This window comes from Apodemus sylvaticus, chromosome 9, assembly GCF_947179515.1.
Source record: "Apodemus sylvaticus chromosome 9, mApoSyl1.1, whole genome shotgun sequence".
Classification (NCBI taxonomy): Eukaryota; Metazoa; Chordata; class Mammalia; order Rodentia; family Muridae; genus Apodemus; species Apodemus sylvaticus.
The window spans coordinates 38173401-38190723 of NC_067480.1; the positions used below are offsets into that span (position 1 = coordinate 38173401).

Consider the following 17323-nt stretch of genomic DNA (forward strand, 5'->3'; position numbering starts at 1 on the left):
TTCCTAGACTTTACACCTGCAGCCTTTTTAATGCTTATTACAACACCGTGTGTTGTTTTCCAAATGACAATGCACTGGAGGCAACACAGCAAGGGATTTGTATCCTTCTCTGGCCCTCCATTGTCACGGGGTTTCTTCAGAAGTCTGTCGTGTTGACACATCTAGAATGGGTCATCTCTCTCCGGCAGATTCTTCTCTCCAGGCTAAAATGTCCAAAGCTCTTGTATAATGAGAAATATGAGGTGATGGTAATGATGTTCTTGTCTGCTTTCTTTCTCATTCTTTCCCGGTAGACTTTCTGTCTGGTAGATCAGGTAATCATGACAGATGGAGACTATGGAAGGCCCTCCAGGTCATGGTGGACAAAGGGAGACGGAGAGGGGGAAGAGAGAAGGAAGAGGAGGAGGAGGAGGACACAGATCATGGAAAAGGAAAGAAAACAAAATAAAATAAAACAAAAATTAAAATTAAATTAATAATAATGGTGACCATCATCTTCATCACCAAGGTAGCTGGTAGGAGTTAGAGAACAGGGCCTGGAGTTAACGCAAGGGACCAGAGGGCTTAAAGCAGGGTGGGCCTCGTGATCTGAATTTCTAAAAGGTCCCCTGGCTTCTGTATGGAAGAGACATTAACAGAGCAGCATGGATGGAGGGCGTCCATTAGCGGCAGGAAGAGCGGGTGACCCGGACTGGGGAACTGGCCGTGGGGTTAGAAAAATGGTGATAGATGGTAGATATTCAAGCACCAACCTCAAGGACTGAAGGCAAGATCGGGGAGCCATGGTGTTCAGGAAAGGACCAACGTGAAGTGTGGGGCTTTCAATTGTGGGTTTCACCTCTCCCACCCACAAGTGCCACTGGCCTTAGTGGCTGCCCCAGAGGGTTTGGAGATGCAGATGTTCTACCTCCTTGTTTCCCGAGTACTTGAGACCTCCCAGCCCAGGCTCCTGCTCTCTCTGCCTGTACACACCCACCATCGTACTTTATTTAGTGCCACCTTGAGAAACTATTACAGGTAGAATAGTTAGCAAAGGAAAGTCATTGAGGCTGACTGTCCACTCTCAAGGTGCTGGTGTCTGAGGAGGGCTTCCGTACTGTGCCAGCCGAATGCCAGATGGCAAGAGGGCTAAGAGAAGGGGGCAAACACGTTCTGTCATTGGGACCTCATGTGCAATAGTAACCTATCCCCAGGAAGTAGGCATTTATGAATGCACAGGAAGAGTCCTCCTAATAGAATTACGCTTACAGGCATCTTACACTCTTGGCAATGATTGATTGAGGATTACTTTTATAACACGTGGATTTTTAAACTGAACCCTTGCACACACACACCCCCATACCTTGAAAATGGATGGAGAAGGAACCCAGGCTATGCCTCTGTCCACATGTCCTGAGGGAAGAAGGAGTGAGACTTGGAGATAGTGAGAACTGGAGGGTTGGGGAGTTCAGGAAACAAAATGAAAGAACTTCCTAGTTGCATGGTTTCTGGAGCTGCCTGGGAAGACTGCCCTCAATGGGAGACCCAGTGCAATTAGGTACCTCCTCCTGTCCGTGTCAGGGCCTCTCTGAATGTCCCCACCCCAAGCTATTCCTGAAGCCTGCTCTCTTGTTTAGAAATCAGTCTGGGCACGGTTCATTGGAAGTCAAGTGGGCTTCGCTCCTCTCCTCTTGCACTCATTGAGGGCTTTTGACAGTGGGCAGACCCTGTATTTATCAGAGCTAAACCCAGGCGACGGCTCTTAACGCGGTGATATAGCACCTGGGAAACAGAAATAGGCGCCTTCCATTATAAAGAAATAAGGCTGGGCCTTTATGGCCTACATTACTTGGGCAAAGGTAGCCGAGTGGATCATCAGGAGCTAGTGTGTGCAAGGGAGGTTCAGGGCACCCCGAGGGGCAAAAGGACATAATGACTGGAGCTACGGGGTCAGAGGGAGACTAGGATGTGGAGTGGGAACTAGAAACCATGGCGGCGGCAGGGCAAACAGCCTATGTGACCTGCCCAGCACAACTGCCCAAGGAGGACAGTCTAGCGATGGAGGCCGTGGATGGGGAGCGCTAGTCCTGTTTTTCACTCCAGAGGGCTCCTCTGTGCACATAAACCTCCTAACCTCCCACTGCCCGTGCCCTCTGGCCTCTGGATGGCTGCACCTGCTGAGGCTCAGCCCCTGTGTCCCACACCCCAGTCAGCTTCTCAAAGCCTCTTTGTTTCTCAAGCTGAACCAGGCCAGCCCCGATCTGATAAGGCCTCTATGGGTAGATAGCAGCCCTGCCCGGTGCGGCACAGCCCTTAGCCACGCCCACTGCCTCACGCTGCAAGCTCGGGCAGAGACTCTGGGGCCTTCCTATCCCAGTAGGGCCACGTTTCTCTCTGGTGTAATCCCATCCGCAGCCCCCTGAAAAACCCTCTCACCCCACGGAGAGACAAAATAGAATGAGTATGACCGTTTCAGAGATTAATAAATTACCTTCCCAGGGAGAAAGTACCTTGTGCGTGTTCGTTTCTTCCCGTCGGGAGCTCTTTCTATAGATCAGGTGTGTTACACACACTATTCACACCAGGGCTTCAAGTCCTAAACACAAGTGAGGATAGCATTACTTCCTCATTTGCACACGAAGAAACTAAGGCCTGGAGAGGTGAAGTTGATTTCCTAAATGCAATAGCAGAGCCTGGATCAAAACTGGTGACTCCATCTCAGGAGTACAGAAAGAAGACATTCTTACCCACGAACTAAAGGACCAGGAGTCCAGGAGTGACCATAACTCTGTTAGAAAAAGGTGGTCCTTGGGGAGGAACATCTTAAATGCTATGAGGTTAAGTATGTAGTGTGTAAAACATATCCATGAGTTCTCTGCTATTCCCTGTCCTCAGGAAAGGTAAGATCTGGTCTGAAGCTAAGTAACATCTAACAAGTAAGCTGTATGGCTTCTGTCTGGTTCCACCTAGACCGGGTGTTCTGTCTATGGCCTAACAGCAGATGGCACAACTGTCAGTGTGGGAGTGTGCCTCCTGGACATCATTCTAAGGTGATTCTGGGTATCAGAATCTCATAGTCAGGCTTGCCCAGTGAGCATTTTATCTGCTGAGCCATCTTGCCCCCAAAGTTTTAATCTCTTAATCTTAAAAGGAGCAAACAGTGGACAGGATTAAAATCTAATAAGGAATAGATAAAGTGGCAAGTTTATACTGAAAAGAATTGGCAGATACGCTTTAGCAAAGAGATCGAGGTTGATAGCACCGATAGTGCAAACTGGCAAGATAAAAAAAAGGAATTCTAATGAAGACAGAGCCTTGTGCATAAACCAGAAGTGAGCTTTTTTGACACCTTGGTCTAGAAGGTCTTTCCCATCCCAAAGAAGCCTGCAGTCATGTTAAGATGTCTTTGCTTTAGGAAGGGTCTTGATCAGAAATGGTTCTTTTTTTTTGTCTTTTTTTTAAATTTTATTTTTAAAATTTGATATGCATGGGTGTATATGGATGTGTGACCTCCACGTATAGAGACCAAAAAGATGGTGTCAGATCCCCTGGGACTGAGTCATAGATAGCTATAAGCCACCAGGTAGTTTCTGGGGATTGAACCTGAGTCCTTTGGAAGAGCAGCTCGTGCTCTTACCCACCAAGCCATCTTTCCAAGCCCTCTTTTTAGAAGTCCTATATCTCATACTTCATGAGGTTTGAAACAGCTGTTTAGTTCTCTCTGTTGGCAGATGTCTTAGTTTCTTTTCCTGTTGCTGTGACAACATAACCTAACAAAAATAGTGTAATGGTAAAGTGCACAGTTCAAGGGAACAGTCTAGCACGGTGACCAGTATGATGAGTCAGAACAGGAGAAGTTTGGAGGAGATAGTAACAAACATCTGTCTGTGGAGTGTCGCCACACACAGTGGACAGATCCTCAGCTTCATCTAGATAGTCCCTCATGGGTGTGTCTTGTCTCCTAAGTGATGCTAGATCCTGACAAGCTGATAGTTAGTGCTAGCCATCCCAACTGAGGAGGAGCCTGGATCTTAAAAAGTGAAGGAGCAGGGTCTTACCGTAAATAAGTGCCAGGGTTGAATTCATGTTTAGTTTGATGAACCCAGGTTCTTTCCTAAGCACCCCACTCTCCTGTCCTCTCAGGGGAACCCTCTCTCACTTCATTTTGCACTCTGGAGAGGTTAGGGAAAAGAGGCTATCAAGGAGAGAGGAAGGGGGATAGCCAGGACTTCTGGAGCTGTCCGTGGTGCTGGTACCTCAAGTAAGTATGGAACTGGAGAGCCAGGAGAAGAGCACGTGGGCAGAAAGGGAAGGACAGTTAAATGTGGCAGGCTTTCTGCCAAAGAGGAGGATCAGGATCAGTAAGTGAAGACATCAGATTTGAAGGACTTCATGTTGAAACAAAGACCTGGGTGTACAGTTGCTAAGTAAGGTAAGACTTACTTTGTCCTCAACCCTGAGTTGAAACTAGTGTAGCATTACTTTACTGGCCATTGACTGACCCCTCACAGCCCCACATGTTGTCAAGTTTGGTTTCTCAGTTTTCCCCCTACATACTCAGGCTCTATTCCATGGCCAAAGAACTAAAGAGTCAATACCTGGCAAAATGTAGAATCCAGGACACTGCTTTGGCCCAAGGGTGTCTGCTCTAAGAAATCCAGTGCCCATACTTGACCATTTGCTAAGTGCTTTTTTTTTTTTTTTGTAAAGAAAAAACACAACTCCCATTTGTTCCAATTTTAAAGATGAGTAAAGGGAGGCTTTATAATTTGTCTCACATTTTCCAGCTATTGAAAGATGGAACCACATGCCTTTAATCTGCATGCACTCAGGAGGCAGAGCCAGACAGACCTCTGGGTTCAAAGGCAGTCTGATCTACAGAGCAAGTTCCATGACAGCCAGGGCTACAGAGAGAAGCCATGTCTCAAAAACAAAAACAAAAACCCATCCATCCATCCAACCAACCCATGCATCAACCAACCAACCAACCAACCAACCAAACAAACAAACAAACAAACAAAACCAAAACAGAAATATGGAACCAGGATCTGAACTTGAATTTTTTAAGAAGATGAAATATCATATAGGTTTTTCTCCATCCCCTTACTTTTGGCCTACATAGATTTCTACTCTGTGGTAGCTTAGGGAGTAGGTGGAGGGGGAAAATTGTCCAGGAGGGAGGCTTGCATAGGAAGGGTAGGAGCCCACAAGTTGGTCCTGAACAAGCAGAAAGCCTTTCCTTTGAATTCTCCTGTCATATGACAGCTGTAATGGTTAATCTCCATTGACAGCTTGACTGATTTCTTCAAAGGACATACCTCTGGCCATGTATACAAGGGTGTGGACAGAGATTAACTGAGTAGGGAAGATTTACTGTGAATGTGGGTGGCATTCTTCTGTGGTCTGGAGGCCCCAGGCTGAATAAAAGGAGAGAAAGAAGGAACTCCGAAGAGTGAAGAGTGTCTGCTGCTCTTTCTTTGCTTCCTGGTATGTCAAGATGTGAGGAGTCCCAGACACAAGCTCCCACTGCCCTGAACTCTGCCGTGCCTTCTCCACCCTGCTGACTAGATCCTCTCACATCTTGAGCCCAAACAAATCCTTCTTCCCTAAATTGCTTCTGATGGGTGTTTTGTCACCTACGATGGGTGGACTGTTGACTGGTCAGCAGAGCATCCCTGGCACTTAGGTACACTGTGCTTGGCTTTCTAAATCTCAGCATAGCAAAAGCAGCCTCCATCCCTGGAGAAACAGAGGAGAGGGGTGTGGAAAGGAGAAGAAACTCCTTCCCAAGGAGCACAGACAGCCGCATGGCTTATGTATGAGATCAGAGGGAGAAAGTGTTTGTTCACACCCTTTCATATGCTTAATGAAACATTACCTTTTGGAAATTAGTCAATAAAGCCTTTGTGTTGAAGGTCTATAGCCCTAGAGGCTGAGGCAGGGGGATTTCAAGTGTAAGGCCAGCCTGGTCTACAAAAAGAGGGCCTGTATCAACAGAGGAACAAAAGAGAAAAAAAATATCCACAACAAATAGATAAGGAAATCAAGGGTCAGAGAGACCATGACTTTTTTTTTTTTTTTTTTTTTGGATTTGGTTTTTTTTCCGAGACAGGGTTTCTCTGTATAGCCCTGGCTGTCCTGGAACTCACTCTGTAGACCAGGCTGGCTTCAAACTCAGAAATCTGCCTTTGTCTGCCTCCCAGGCGTGCACCACCACTGCCCGGCTGACTGTGACATTTTCAAAGCCTTACAGCCAGCCAGAAATTAACAAAGGTTAATCCCAGGCCTGTCTGATTTTCTAGTCCAGAATCTTCTGTATTCCAGGGGAAGCCGGTGAGAAGACCCTGGGAAGGAAGCATGGATACTTTGTATGTAAGCAGTAAAGCCCGAATTGCTAAACGTGCATTATCCCTCAGCCCCAGGCTTCAGACAGGGACCCCAGGTCTCCCATCTATTCTTGCTTTTCCCAGTACAGTGGCCTTGATAAGTTTCCTGAATCATCCACTTTCACACACAGCTTTGAAGCGAATGGCACCTGTGTCTATGGGCCTAAAGAGGACATGGCCTCTCAGATCCAATGCACAGTATCTTCTAGTAAGCTGTCTGAGGCACTGAGAAGGGGACTTCCAAGGCAGGCCCAGCGTCTGCTTCCCTCTCCTCACACCCAGCACCCAGCCATGCCTTCCTGGGTACTCTCCTTCCTGAGCAAAGTCCAGTCTGTGGGGACCTCTCCTGGGAAGTCCCCACACCAGCTGAAGTTACTCCTCAGAGCTTCCAGTTATAATTTCATAGACGCACAGGTCACAGCACCTGATAACAACAACAAAAAACTGCCCTTCCATTGTCCTCACCCAGAATTCACCAATATATAATCAAAAGACGGTGGGGAGAAGTTCCTCTGGGGAGGAGACTGAAGAACACATGGTTCAAAAAGTCTGACTTCTTTATCATAGTTTTTTTCTTATTGGGATCTCTGAGGTCCCCACCAAATCCTTCATCAAGGGTCAGTGTTCGCGATCTTTTTTGGCGTAAGTATGAAAAGAAAATTTCGTTTGCTCATTTCCATTCATTATTCCATCACTCATTATTCCATTCTATTGATTATCGTTCATTCACTTATTGCCATTCACACCCTACTTTTTTTTATCCATAAAGTCCAGCTAAGTCAGACTGTTTAAAAAAGAACTGGAAGGAAGACAAAAAAAAGGAGAAATCATTATAGGAACTCCAAATAGCATAAATGTCATCACGTTCAAAGTACAGCCTTCACATTCTGAGAAACCAGCGAAACACTCACTGAGTTCCACATTCCTTAATCCCCAGAGAGAATTCCAGGCTTACTCCGACTGGCCAGACTTAACTGACTCCTGGCCCTTCCCTCCCTCCCCTGCAGCAGCCTGCCCTCCCTCCCCCAGTCATGAGATCCCTCAAGCCAACTCAGGGTACTTTGTCTTCAGTCCATCACCCATCTCACCTAAGTGAACCCCAAACTGCTCGGTTATTTTTTGGGTCTGCTCCCAGCTCTCTAAACTCTTCCTCCACAACCATGCCACACCCCTTCATTCTGAGGAGAAACGGCGGCTGGCGGTTCAAGCAGTAAAACCCTCTAAGAGCCAGAGAATGAACTTTGAGATTCCTGGCTTGGCCTACATCGTCTTCATTCAGTGATGCCTGTCTCAAAGCATGCACACCAATGCACAGACAAAAAAATAATTTCTTCACACATTAACTTTTGTCTCTCTTCAAACAAGTTAATTTTTCCTTGGTCTCGGACCCCTGGAAGAAAATGCCAAAGACATTCTCTTTCCACAGCAGAAGGAACACATTTATAAATCCTATGCAGTAAGAAATAACCAGAGGATGTTTTCAGTGAACCATTGCGATCATAGGGTCCGAGGCTCTCAGTCTAGATCTATGTGTACTTCAAGAGATTAGGAATGACTCCCATTCAGGTAATCTATGAATACTGAGCCCAACACTCATCCATGAATAAGGTTGTCAACTAAAGTAATTGCCAGGACATCATGAAAACTGGGGAAACCGTGTTTACCTTGTCTGGAATGGAAGACCACAGTTGATACAGCAGGGACAGTCTTGGACTCAAGACTTAATACAAAGGAGACTAAATCTGAGCAGGCATCTGGGTGTGTGGCTTAGTGATGCTCAAAGCTTTAGTCCTTAGCACAAAAAGAAAAAAAATATAAAGAAGGATAAAGAAAAAAGAAGAAAAAGAAAAGGAAAGAAGAAAAAAGAGAGAAAATAAAGGAAAAGAAATGAAATGAAAAAGAAAAACAAAACAAAAGAAAGACACGGACTCATTCGCTTTCACTGAAGCTTGGCTCTTTTGGGTTGCCGTCGTTGCCATGGGATACCAAGAGACGCCGTGTCCCGAGCGTCCAGTATCTATGGAGACGTCAGCCCGGCGTTTGCCTGAGTTCTGAACGTTGGAGCCCAGCTAGAGGAACAAGTGCCAAGGAAGGTATCTGTACCAAAACCCCCGTTTACAGGAAATCGTGGTGGGTCCTCAGAAAGCCCTTTCATCATGGGCGGGATTAATTAGATGCGGGATCCCGGAGACCTTGAGAAGCCCCTAGGTACATTTTGTTTCCTTGGTTTTAGGGCTTCCTTCCTCGGGTCTACTTGACCACTCCCTACCCTCGCCCTTACACCGGGTTTTTTCACCGGTCATTTGTAAAATTTTAAGATCGGAAATTAGGCAAATAAAAGAAGCTGGTAAAATTCCCCCACCTATGAAACTAGAAAATTGGTTTAAAAATAGCCCCCCCCCCCAAAAAAAAAAAACAACGGTTTTTCACAGCGAGATGTTGGAAATGACCTCATTTGTTCCCGGAAAGGCTTCATGCTTACTGCCTTAAGTCTGGGCTGGACCACTTTTCTACCTTATTTCGTCTCTTCTCTGGCCTTTCAGAGATAGATTGGTGTGTTGAGTGGCGACTTTTTCAGAGGGGCGAGCCAGGAACTGTCTGTTAAATTCCCTGATGTCTGAGAGATCAGGGACTAGGGGCAGGACCTAAAAGCTATCCAAGGACAGAAAAGTAACAGCTCTCCTCCCACCCAAGCTTGCATTTCTTGGGTTCTGTCTGAACACCCACTTTACACCTGGAGGCAGGAGCTTGGCTTGTTTTGCACAGAGTGCCTGGATTGTGCAGAGTATTGGATGTGTTTGGTAAATGTTCTGTGAAGTAATGGATGGGATGAAGGCAGGAACCTGAGATGGTTTCTTCCAGTGTTATTTTCAGTATTTCCTCTAGGAACAAATGAGTCCATAGAGGGTTTCTCTGGTTGGTGGAGACAGAATGAAATTATCTGCAGGAAATGTGTAAACTCCTAAAGGAGATCACGAGAGTGTTACATTATAACACGGGCAGCTTAATTAGCCACCAACTTGAAGGAGGAGATTTTTAGGTTAAATAAAAAGCAAGCCACAGCCAAGCATCATGGTGCAGGCCTTTAATCCCAGTCCTAGGGAGGCAGAGGCAGGCAGATCTCAGATAGAGCTAGTTCCAGGACAGCCAGGGTTGCACGGAGGAACCTTGTCTCAAAAACTGGGGAAAAGAAAGCAAGTCACATGTAATCATAAACAATTGCAGGGATTAAAATATCTGCCAAAAATCTCACAATACTGTCTGCCTTGTTAGTTCTCAAATTCATACTATTTTGGATATGGATAATCTTACTTAAAGAAGTGAAAAGAATACTAAACAGTGTGTGTGTGTGTGTATATATATATAATGCATATGCATATATATGTATATATATTTCAAAATAAGTATTCCAGCTTTGCTGTCCAGTGTGGTAGCTACTAGACAACCTTAACTATTGAGCACTTGAAATTTGGGTGGTCTGAATTGAGACAAACTGTGAATGTAAGATGCGCTGGACTGGAGAGAGGATTTAGTGCTTAGGGTATTTGTTCTCAACACACACATATTGGGTTGCTCACAACAGCCTCTCAACACATACATATTGGGTGGCTCACAACAGCCTCTCAACACATACATATTGGGTGGCTCACAACAGCCTCTAACTCCAGAGCCAGTTGATTAAATACCCCTCTGGCTTCCACCAGTACCACTTGCATGTGGCACACACACACACACACACACACACACACACACACACACACACACACAGAGATGCACTGCTGGGTGTGGTGGCGTACTCCTTTAGTCCCAGCACTTGGGAGGCAGAGGCAATCGGATCTCTGAGAATTCAAGTCCAGCCTGGTTCACAGAGCAAGTTCCTAGCTAGCCAAAGCTACATAGTGAGGCCATGTCTAAAAAACAAAGACAAACAAACAAGCAAGCTGAGCAAACTGAAGAGAACAAGCCTGTAAGCCAAGCCACGTCTCTCCACGGTTCGCCTCCAGGTTCTGGTCTTGAATTCCTGCCCTGACTTTCCTGAGAGTTGTAAGATAAGATTAACCCTTTGCTCTTCCAAGTTGCTTTTGGTCATAGTGTCTGTTACAGCAATGAAAAGAAAACTAAAACAAGTGTAGCCATGGAAGAGAGAGGGCTACACAAGCCTTATTCCCAAACCCCTCCTCCACGTGGTTGCTGGAGTGCTACTGTAGGCCACGGAGCAATGCTCTGGGCCTTGTGTTCAGCCTTGGTGCCCGCGCGGTGCTGCCTCAGAGCTATAGCACTTGTCAAAAATAAAGAGCAAACCAACGCCCTTTTCACTTCCTCCTCTGCTCCTCATTCAGCTCCAGGCTCATAAGCGGATCTGGTAGGAATTTTTGGCTTTGCTAGATGCTCATCCAGATAAGCCAAGGCCACATCATGAGGACCAGAGAGAGCGGAGACTGTACTGTGAACACCATGAACGAGGACTCGTGCCTGAGTGCCAGCACACTGGGAAGTAGCAGTGTCACTACCCAGGTGAGGGGACAGCTGGGGTGGTGGGTCATGTGTGACAAGACCAAGTAGGGGTATGGTAAGGGTGCAACGGGCGGGCGAAAGTCTGGGGAAGTGTCTTTCCCATATATACTCTGGCACTCGCCCTCCCTAGATGGAGCCCTGGGCAGACTTGAGTGTAGGGTGTGTGTGTGTGTGTGTGTGTGTGTGTGTGTGTGTGTGTGTGCGCGCGCGCGCGCGCACTAATTCATAGTGCTGCAAAGGTAACTTTTATTCGCCTAATGCAATCAATTGTCATCTTAGAGGCTTACTGCCTCATTTGCTAACCCGGGCCTAGCCCTGGAAGTTTGTCGCCTCTGGACAATCTTACCCAAGCCTAGAATGTTTTCAGCCTCTGAGACTTTAATAAGACTATGCCCGCCCTTTCTTGTTCTTTCTGACCTCTGGCTGGCTGGTTCAACTCAGCTGTTCTGGCTCAAACTCCTCTCCTGATTCAAACTGGATTCTCTCTGTCTCTCCTGAATTACACTACTTGACCTCAAACTAACTCTGGCAATTTGCTCTAAACTTCTGGCTCCTTCTCCTTCTCTGGCTCGTTCTGTCTTCATCCATATCTGGCTTGTTTGCTCTCTACAACCTGTGAGGACTGTCCTGATAAAACTGCCCCCACCTTCTGCCCTGTCCCTCAAAGGGCTTCTCTTTCCTCTCTCTCTCTCTTTTCCTTAGAGTTGGGCATATCCTAGCCCATCAGATCTTTCTCTGATTTGTCGCTTTGCCTGCCACCGAATTAGACATCACTTTTAAACATGAGTGTTTCCTTCTACAAACTTGACCTCCATTGTTTGGGATTAAAGATGTGTACTAAGGGTGTGTCTGTATTCCAGCCAGAGGGATTAAAGGTGTGTGTTAAGGCTGAGCCACACCACAACTAGAAACAGGTTTGTCCAGTAAACAACACAATCTTGGGGTTCCCATTTGTGATTACATATCCTGCAATGCCATGCCCAGGGATGAGGAACTTCATCATCCCTTAAGTGCTAAAGCCGGATGGAACTGGGAGAACTTCGTCCGTTCCCCGAGTCTCAGCTTCTTCTCCTTTTTGCTACCCGAACAGCTTGTAGATCCCCTGGCCAGGAAAGTCTGCATCATGAGGAGGCAAAATGATGTGAAGAAGAGGGTGATGTGGGGCATCGAGGTCGCCGAGGAGCTGCACTGGAGAGGCTGGGAGCTGGGGAAGGAGACCACAAGGACCTTGGTTCTGAAAAACCTCTCCCTGAAAACCCAGAAGATAAAGTACAGGTACCAGAATGAGGGACCGGGTACCTAGCGCCTGAGCCCTCAGGCTCCCAAAGTGGGTTCCTCTTAAAAAGAACACAAAACAACCTTTAAAAGGTCTCCAAGTCAGAAGAACATTCAAAACACGTGCAGCATGAAGAATTCTAGAAATAAGGACTAACTGAAGCCCACATCGTGGGACCTTCCTATGCAGAGAACAAACTATCCTGCCTCCTGTTCTAATGACTCTCTTGCTTTTCCCAGATGAATTTGCCATGTGTGTTGGCTTCTTTAAACAATACAGTCCAATTTACCTTATGAACTTTAAAGGAAAGAATATGATTTGCTTTTTTGTAAACTTTTCATTTCAAATGCAATTTGTCTCTCTGTATACACCTCCAGTATTCCTGCTTTTCTAAAGTCTTTCAAAATGTTCTTTTATCTATATGTAATAGCTTTTTGTGAACGGTTTGATGATATATTTCCTCAACTGAGTGTGCAGTTTTCTCAGCACCGTTATTGGTGCCGGAGCGCTCCAGTTGAGGTCTCCCCGATTGTACTGACTGCCAAACTGTATAGATCTCCTGCTGGAATATTATCCATGCTCCTGATCTACCAGTAGAATCCTGGAGTTAATTAGTCAAATTTGTAGTAAACTTTGTCATGTAACTCCTCCATCTTCTCAAGATTACCTGTTGTTCTTATCTCTTTGAACTTTCATAAAAACTTAAAATTAGCTCAATACACATATAGCCATTTTTGTGTGATATTGGGATTTGGCTAAACAAATGAATGAATGAACTTGGAAAATCACACATTACGGTATTGAGTTCTCTTACATCTGGGTCTCAGTGCTGGCATTCTAGGTGTGTGACACTGTGCCTGGCTATATGTGATGTGCTTTAAAGTTGTCTTCATCATTTGTTGGTTGATAGGGTTTTTTGTTTGTTTTTGAAGGTTGTTGACTTTTTTGTTTGTTTTGTGATAGGATCTTATAATATAGGCCTGCCTGGCCAAGAACTCACTTTATAGACCAGGCTGGCCTCAGATCTGTGGCAATACTATTGCCTCAGACTCCCAGGTGATGGAATTACAAATATGAACCACTATGACTGGCTAGGTTTTTAAAAGTTTTTTAAGACTTATTTTTATTTATCCGCATATGTGTGTACACCTGCACATGTATATGTGGGTGTATGTATGTATGTGGGTGACCTTGAGGCCAGAGAGGGGGGTTGGATCTCCTAGAGCTGAAGTTACAGGCAGTTGTGAGATAGCATGTGGGTTCTGGGAACCAAACTTGGGTCCTCTGAAGGAGCAGCAAGTGACCTCAACTAGTGAGTCATCTCTCCAGTCCCTAACATTTTTGAAATGAGGTATCATTTCCCTATTTTTTCATATGGTAAATTAAAAATCAACTGACTTTCTGCATTAAATTCATCATGAATATCAGGATAATTCCAACATTGTTATGTTCTTTTTCTGACTTCTTCTTCTTCTTCTTCTTCTTCTTCTTCTTCTTCTTCTTCTTCTTCTTCTTCTTCTTCTTCTTCTTCCTCCTCCTCCTCCTCCTCCTCCTCCTCCTCCTCATCCTCATCCTCATCCTCTTCTTCCTCCTCCTTCTTTCCTTCCTTCCTTCATCATACCTCCTCCTCCTAATATTTGTTTCTGAGTAAGTTGGCTCTAGTTTTGTTCTGCCTCTGTTAGGTTTTGGTAATAATATATGGTTGTTTCAAAGACATTGTTAGGGAGTGTTTCTGTATTATCCTGAAGAGGAAAGACTGGACTCTCTTCCCTCCAGTGCTAGGCAGCATTTGCTATGATCTGCCTGTTCTAGTGTTTTCTTTATGGGAACATTCTTGCCTACCTTTTCCATTTCCCCAATGGTTTTGGGTGGCGTGACCATGAAGTTGATTGGCTAATTCTAGGGTTGGCTTTGTATGTTGCATTTTCTGTAAATGTATTTGTTCCACCATGATACGGTCATTGTCAACATCATGCTCTTTCTAACACCTTCAAAGTCTGCTGCTCCTGCGTTCCCCTGCTGGGTCCCTCCTAAGTCAGGACAATTCGTCCTACGATCATCCCCCTCAGCAGAAACACAGATCTTGCTATGAATAACTGTAGGAGTTGAGGAGTGGAGACTTAGGTATGGTGGCACACGCTTGCAGGATCAGGAGGAGTTCAAGGCTTCGTACAGCAAGTTTGGGGCCAGCCTGTGCTATGTGAGACTCCAAGCAAAAAATGAATTGTGTATATGAATATGTGTACATGTGTATACATGCCTGTGTGTATGATGGGAAAGGACCTGAGGATAGTCTATTTGGTAGACTGCCTAGCATGTACAAAGCCTAGATTTGACCTCCAACACTGTATAAACTGGACATGGTGGAACATGCCTGTAATCCCAGCCCTAGGGGGCTCGATACAGATTAGAAGGCAGGGGTCACATTTTGGCTACATATCGAGTTCAAGGCCAGCCTGGGCTACATGAGACCATATCTCAAAAAAATAAAATTACAAGGAGGAGGAAGACATAAGTCGCCTTACAATCTGGCCCCTTAATGAGCGACATCAGTCTTCCAGCTTCCTCTGGTGGTTCTGAGCCTGGCTCCGACGTGCTCATCACCTGGCTTTTCCCTGCAGGCCTCCCAAGACCAAGTACTTCTTCACCATCATTCCACAGCCCATCTTCCTGAGCCCAGGCATAGCGCTCACACTCCCCATTGTCTTCCGACCTCTAGAAGCGGTAAGGTCTGCCAGACAAGCAAAGCAGTGTGGGGAAGGGCAAGAGAGCAGAGACCTCAGAATGGGAAGGATGTCTGAACAGCAGAGATTTCCACACACACCTGTACATCCTGCATTTGGAAGGCAGGAGCAGGGGGATCTCTCTGAATTTAAGGCCATCCTGGTCTGCATAAGTTCAAGCCAGCCAAGGCTACAAAGTGAGACCCTGTCTTAGAAAAATAATCAACCAACCAAGAAGCAAAACTAAATAGAAATAAAAATAAATCCACAGCTTAGGAAGACCCACAAAAGGGGCCCAGACCTTGATCTTGTTCAATAAAGGGGTGTTTCCCACTGGGCATGGGGTCAGAAAGGCTGGAATCACCAGAAAGTTCTTGATTCATTAGGCACTTACACCCTGCAAGGTTCCTTGGTAATTTTTTTTTTGTCTTTGAGGCTCATTATATTGAGTTATAGCCTCACTATGTTACTGAGGTTAACCTGGAACTTATAGGTTCAAGGCATCCTCCTGCCTCAGGTTCTTGAGCAGATGCGGTCACAGGGGTTTGCCATTGCATCTGGCTCCTCAGAATTTCTTGTTTCCCACAAAAGTGGCTTCTTTTCCTCAGAGGCCAAGACAATGTAAGCATTCATGAGGTTCTGACATGGAGGTTACAGCCCAGCTCTCCTGCCAGGGGTGCATTGAAGGGGTGGCTTAACAGGAGCAGACTGTCTGATCTCTGACTCTGACCTGAACACCACTCACTGGTAACTCTCTTCCTCCGCCTCCTGTCCTGCAGAAGGAATACACAGATCAGTTGTGGTTTGAAAAAGAAGAGGGGGTGTTCTGTGTGACCCTGAAGGCCACCTTGCCTTGCTACAAGCTGGTCTGCCCATCATCTCTGCAACTGCCCATGTGTGCCATTGGGGACACAGTGGAGACTTGGTTCTGTCTGAACAACGTGGGGTGAGAAGGCCCTGAAGTGGAGATTACAGCCCCCCAGGGGAGAACTGTAGCGAGCAGGGGAGACAGGCTCCTGCCAGCAGAACCCCAAGACCTGACCTACCCCCTCACTCTTAGGGACCTGCCCACCTTCTTCTCCTGGGAAGTCCCAGCCCCATTTCAGATACTTCCCACTACGGGGTTACTGGAGCCAGGCCTGGGTTGTAAGATCAAAGTGACCTTTGAGCCCCTCATAGCTGTCATCCATGAAGTCGAGGCGTTATGCTGGTATGGAAAGGGAGGCAAACAGAAGAACAGCACCCACATACAGGCTGCAGGTGAAGCTGCCTTCCCGCCAGAGACCCTTCTCCGCCCTCCCTGAGCTTTTAGATCTCAGCGCAGCCCCCAACAGGACCCCACCTACCTCTTGCCCTTCCACCTGCCCTAGGCTTTATCTTCTACTAAATCACAGGCTATCCCTCCTGGGGGCGGGGCCGGGCCGGGGCTGGGGGCGGGGGGCAGGGACATACAACACACACCTTGTAGGGACTGTTCAGCTCTAGCTATAGACCCCCCGCACTCCCCCCATTACTTCTCCCCAAGAGAATCCCCCTTCTCTGCCCCAGCTAAATGTGCACAGCTGCTGGTGAGCATAAAGCACAAACAGCTGGAGGACCAGGATCAGGAAGGCTTCCAGAAAGTGTTACATTTCGGCTATGTCTCCGTGGGCAGCGTCTCAGAGCGGCAAATCAGGCTGTATAACCCATCTGCGGTGTGCATGCACTGGGAAGGGATAGGCACGCGGGAATGGGCAAGACTCTGGGCCCCCAAGCCTGGGTAGACTCACAGATCCCCCACCCTCCCCACCCTCAGACCCAAAGCCTCGCACGTTCCTGCCTCTCTGACACAAATGCACATGCACGCGCGCGCACACACACACACACACACACACACACACACACACACACGTCAAGAGCTGTCTCCTCTCAGCGGACGCTGAGTTCGTGAGTCCTGCAGCCCATTAAGCGTCCTGACCCCAGGCCTCAGGCTAGCTTTGGGAGAAGTAGAAATGCCCCCACTCTGGGCTGCCTTGAGATGGGTCACCCTTTCTCCTAGTGTTACCTGACACTTGAGTGGCCCGGATGCCACCTATCCCTGATTCCCTGATGTGGCTTCCTCAGGGTGGTGCACAGTCCTCCCAAATCTGTGACTGGAACCTTTCTTTCCCCCAACCCCTGGCTCTACAGGTTAACGCCCCCTTCAAGATTGAAATGGCCGAAGACATGCTGACCAAAGACCAAAGCTTCTCATGTCCCACGAACCAAGGCATTGTGCCCCCAGGGGAGAAGAAATCCCTGTCCCTGCTCTTTCACCCCAAGACCTTGGACAGCAGAGCCATCGACTACTTCTCCATTGTGCCCTCTGGCTGTGCCACCCAAACTCTGCTCCAGGTTGTCGGCTTCTGTAGAGGTAATAGCCATCCCAGGTTGCTGCGCTCCCCCAGAACGCGTGCAGCCCACCA

At 46.9% G+C, this 17323-nt stretch overlaps 1 protein-coding gene across 1 annotated transcript in view; it reads left to right on the forward strand.

Annotated features, from left to right (window-relative positions):
- Positions 1-10751: 10751 nt before the first annotated feature.
- Positions 10752-17323, forward strand: part of Cfap65 (cilia and flagella associated protein 65) — a 31998-nt gene continuing 25426 nt past the window's right edge. The window contains exons 1-7 of the mRNA XM_052191821.1: positions 10752-10880; positions 11971-12155; positions 14778-14880; positions 15659-15825; positions 15940-16139; positions 16428-16573; positions 17049-17271. Of these exons, the coding sequence (XP_052047781.1) occupies positions 10752-10880; positions 11971-12155; positions 14778-14880; positions 15659-15825; positions 15940-16139; positions 16428-16573; positions 17049-17271 (1153 nt within the window). The remainder of the gene's footprint in view (positions 10881-11970; positions 12156-14777; positions 14881-15658; positions 15826-15939; positions 16140-16427; positions 16574-17048; positions 17272-17323) is intronic.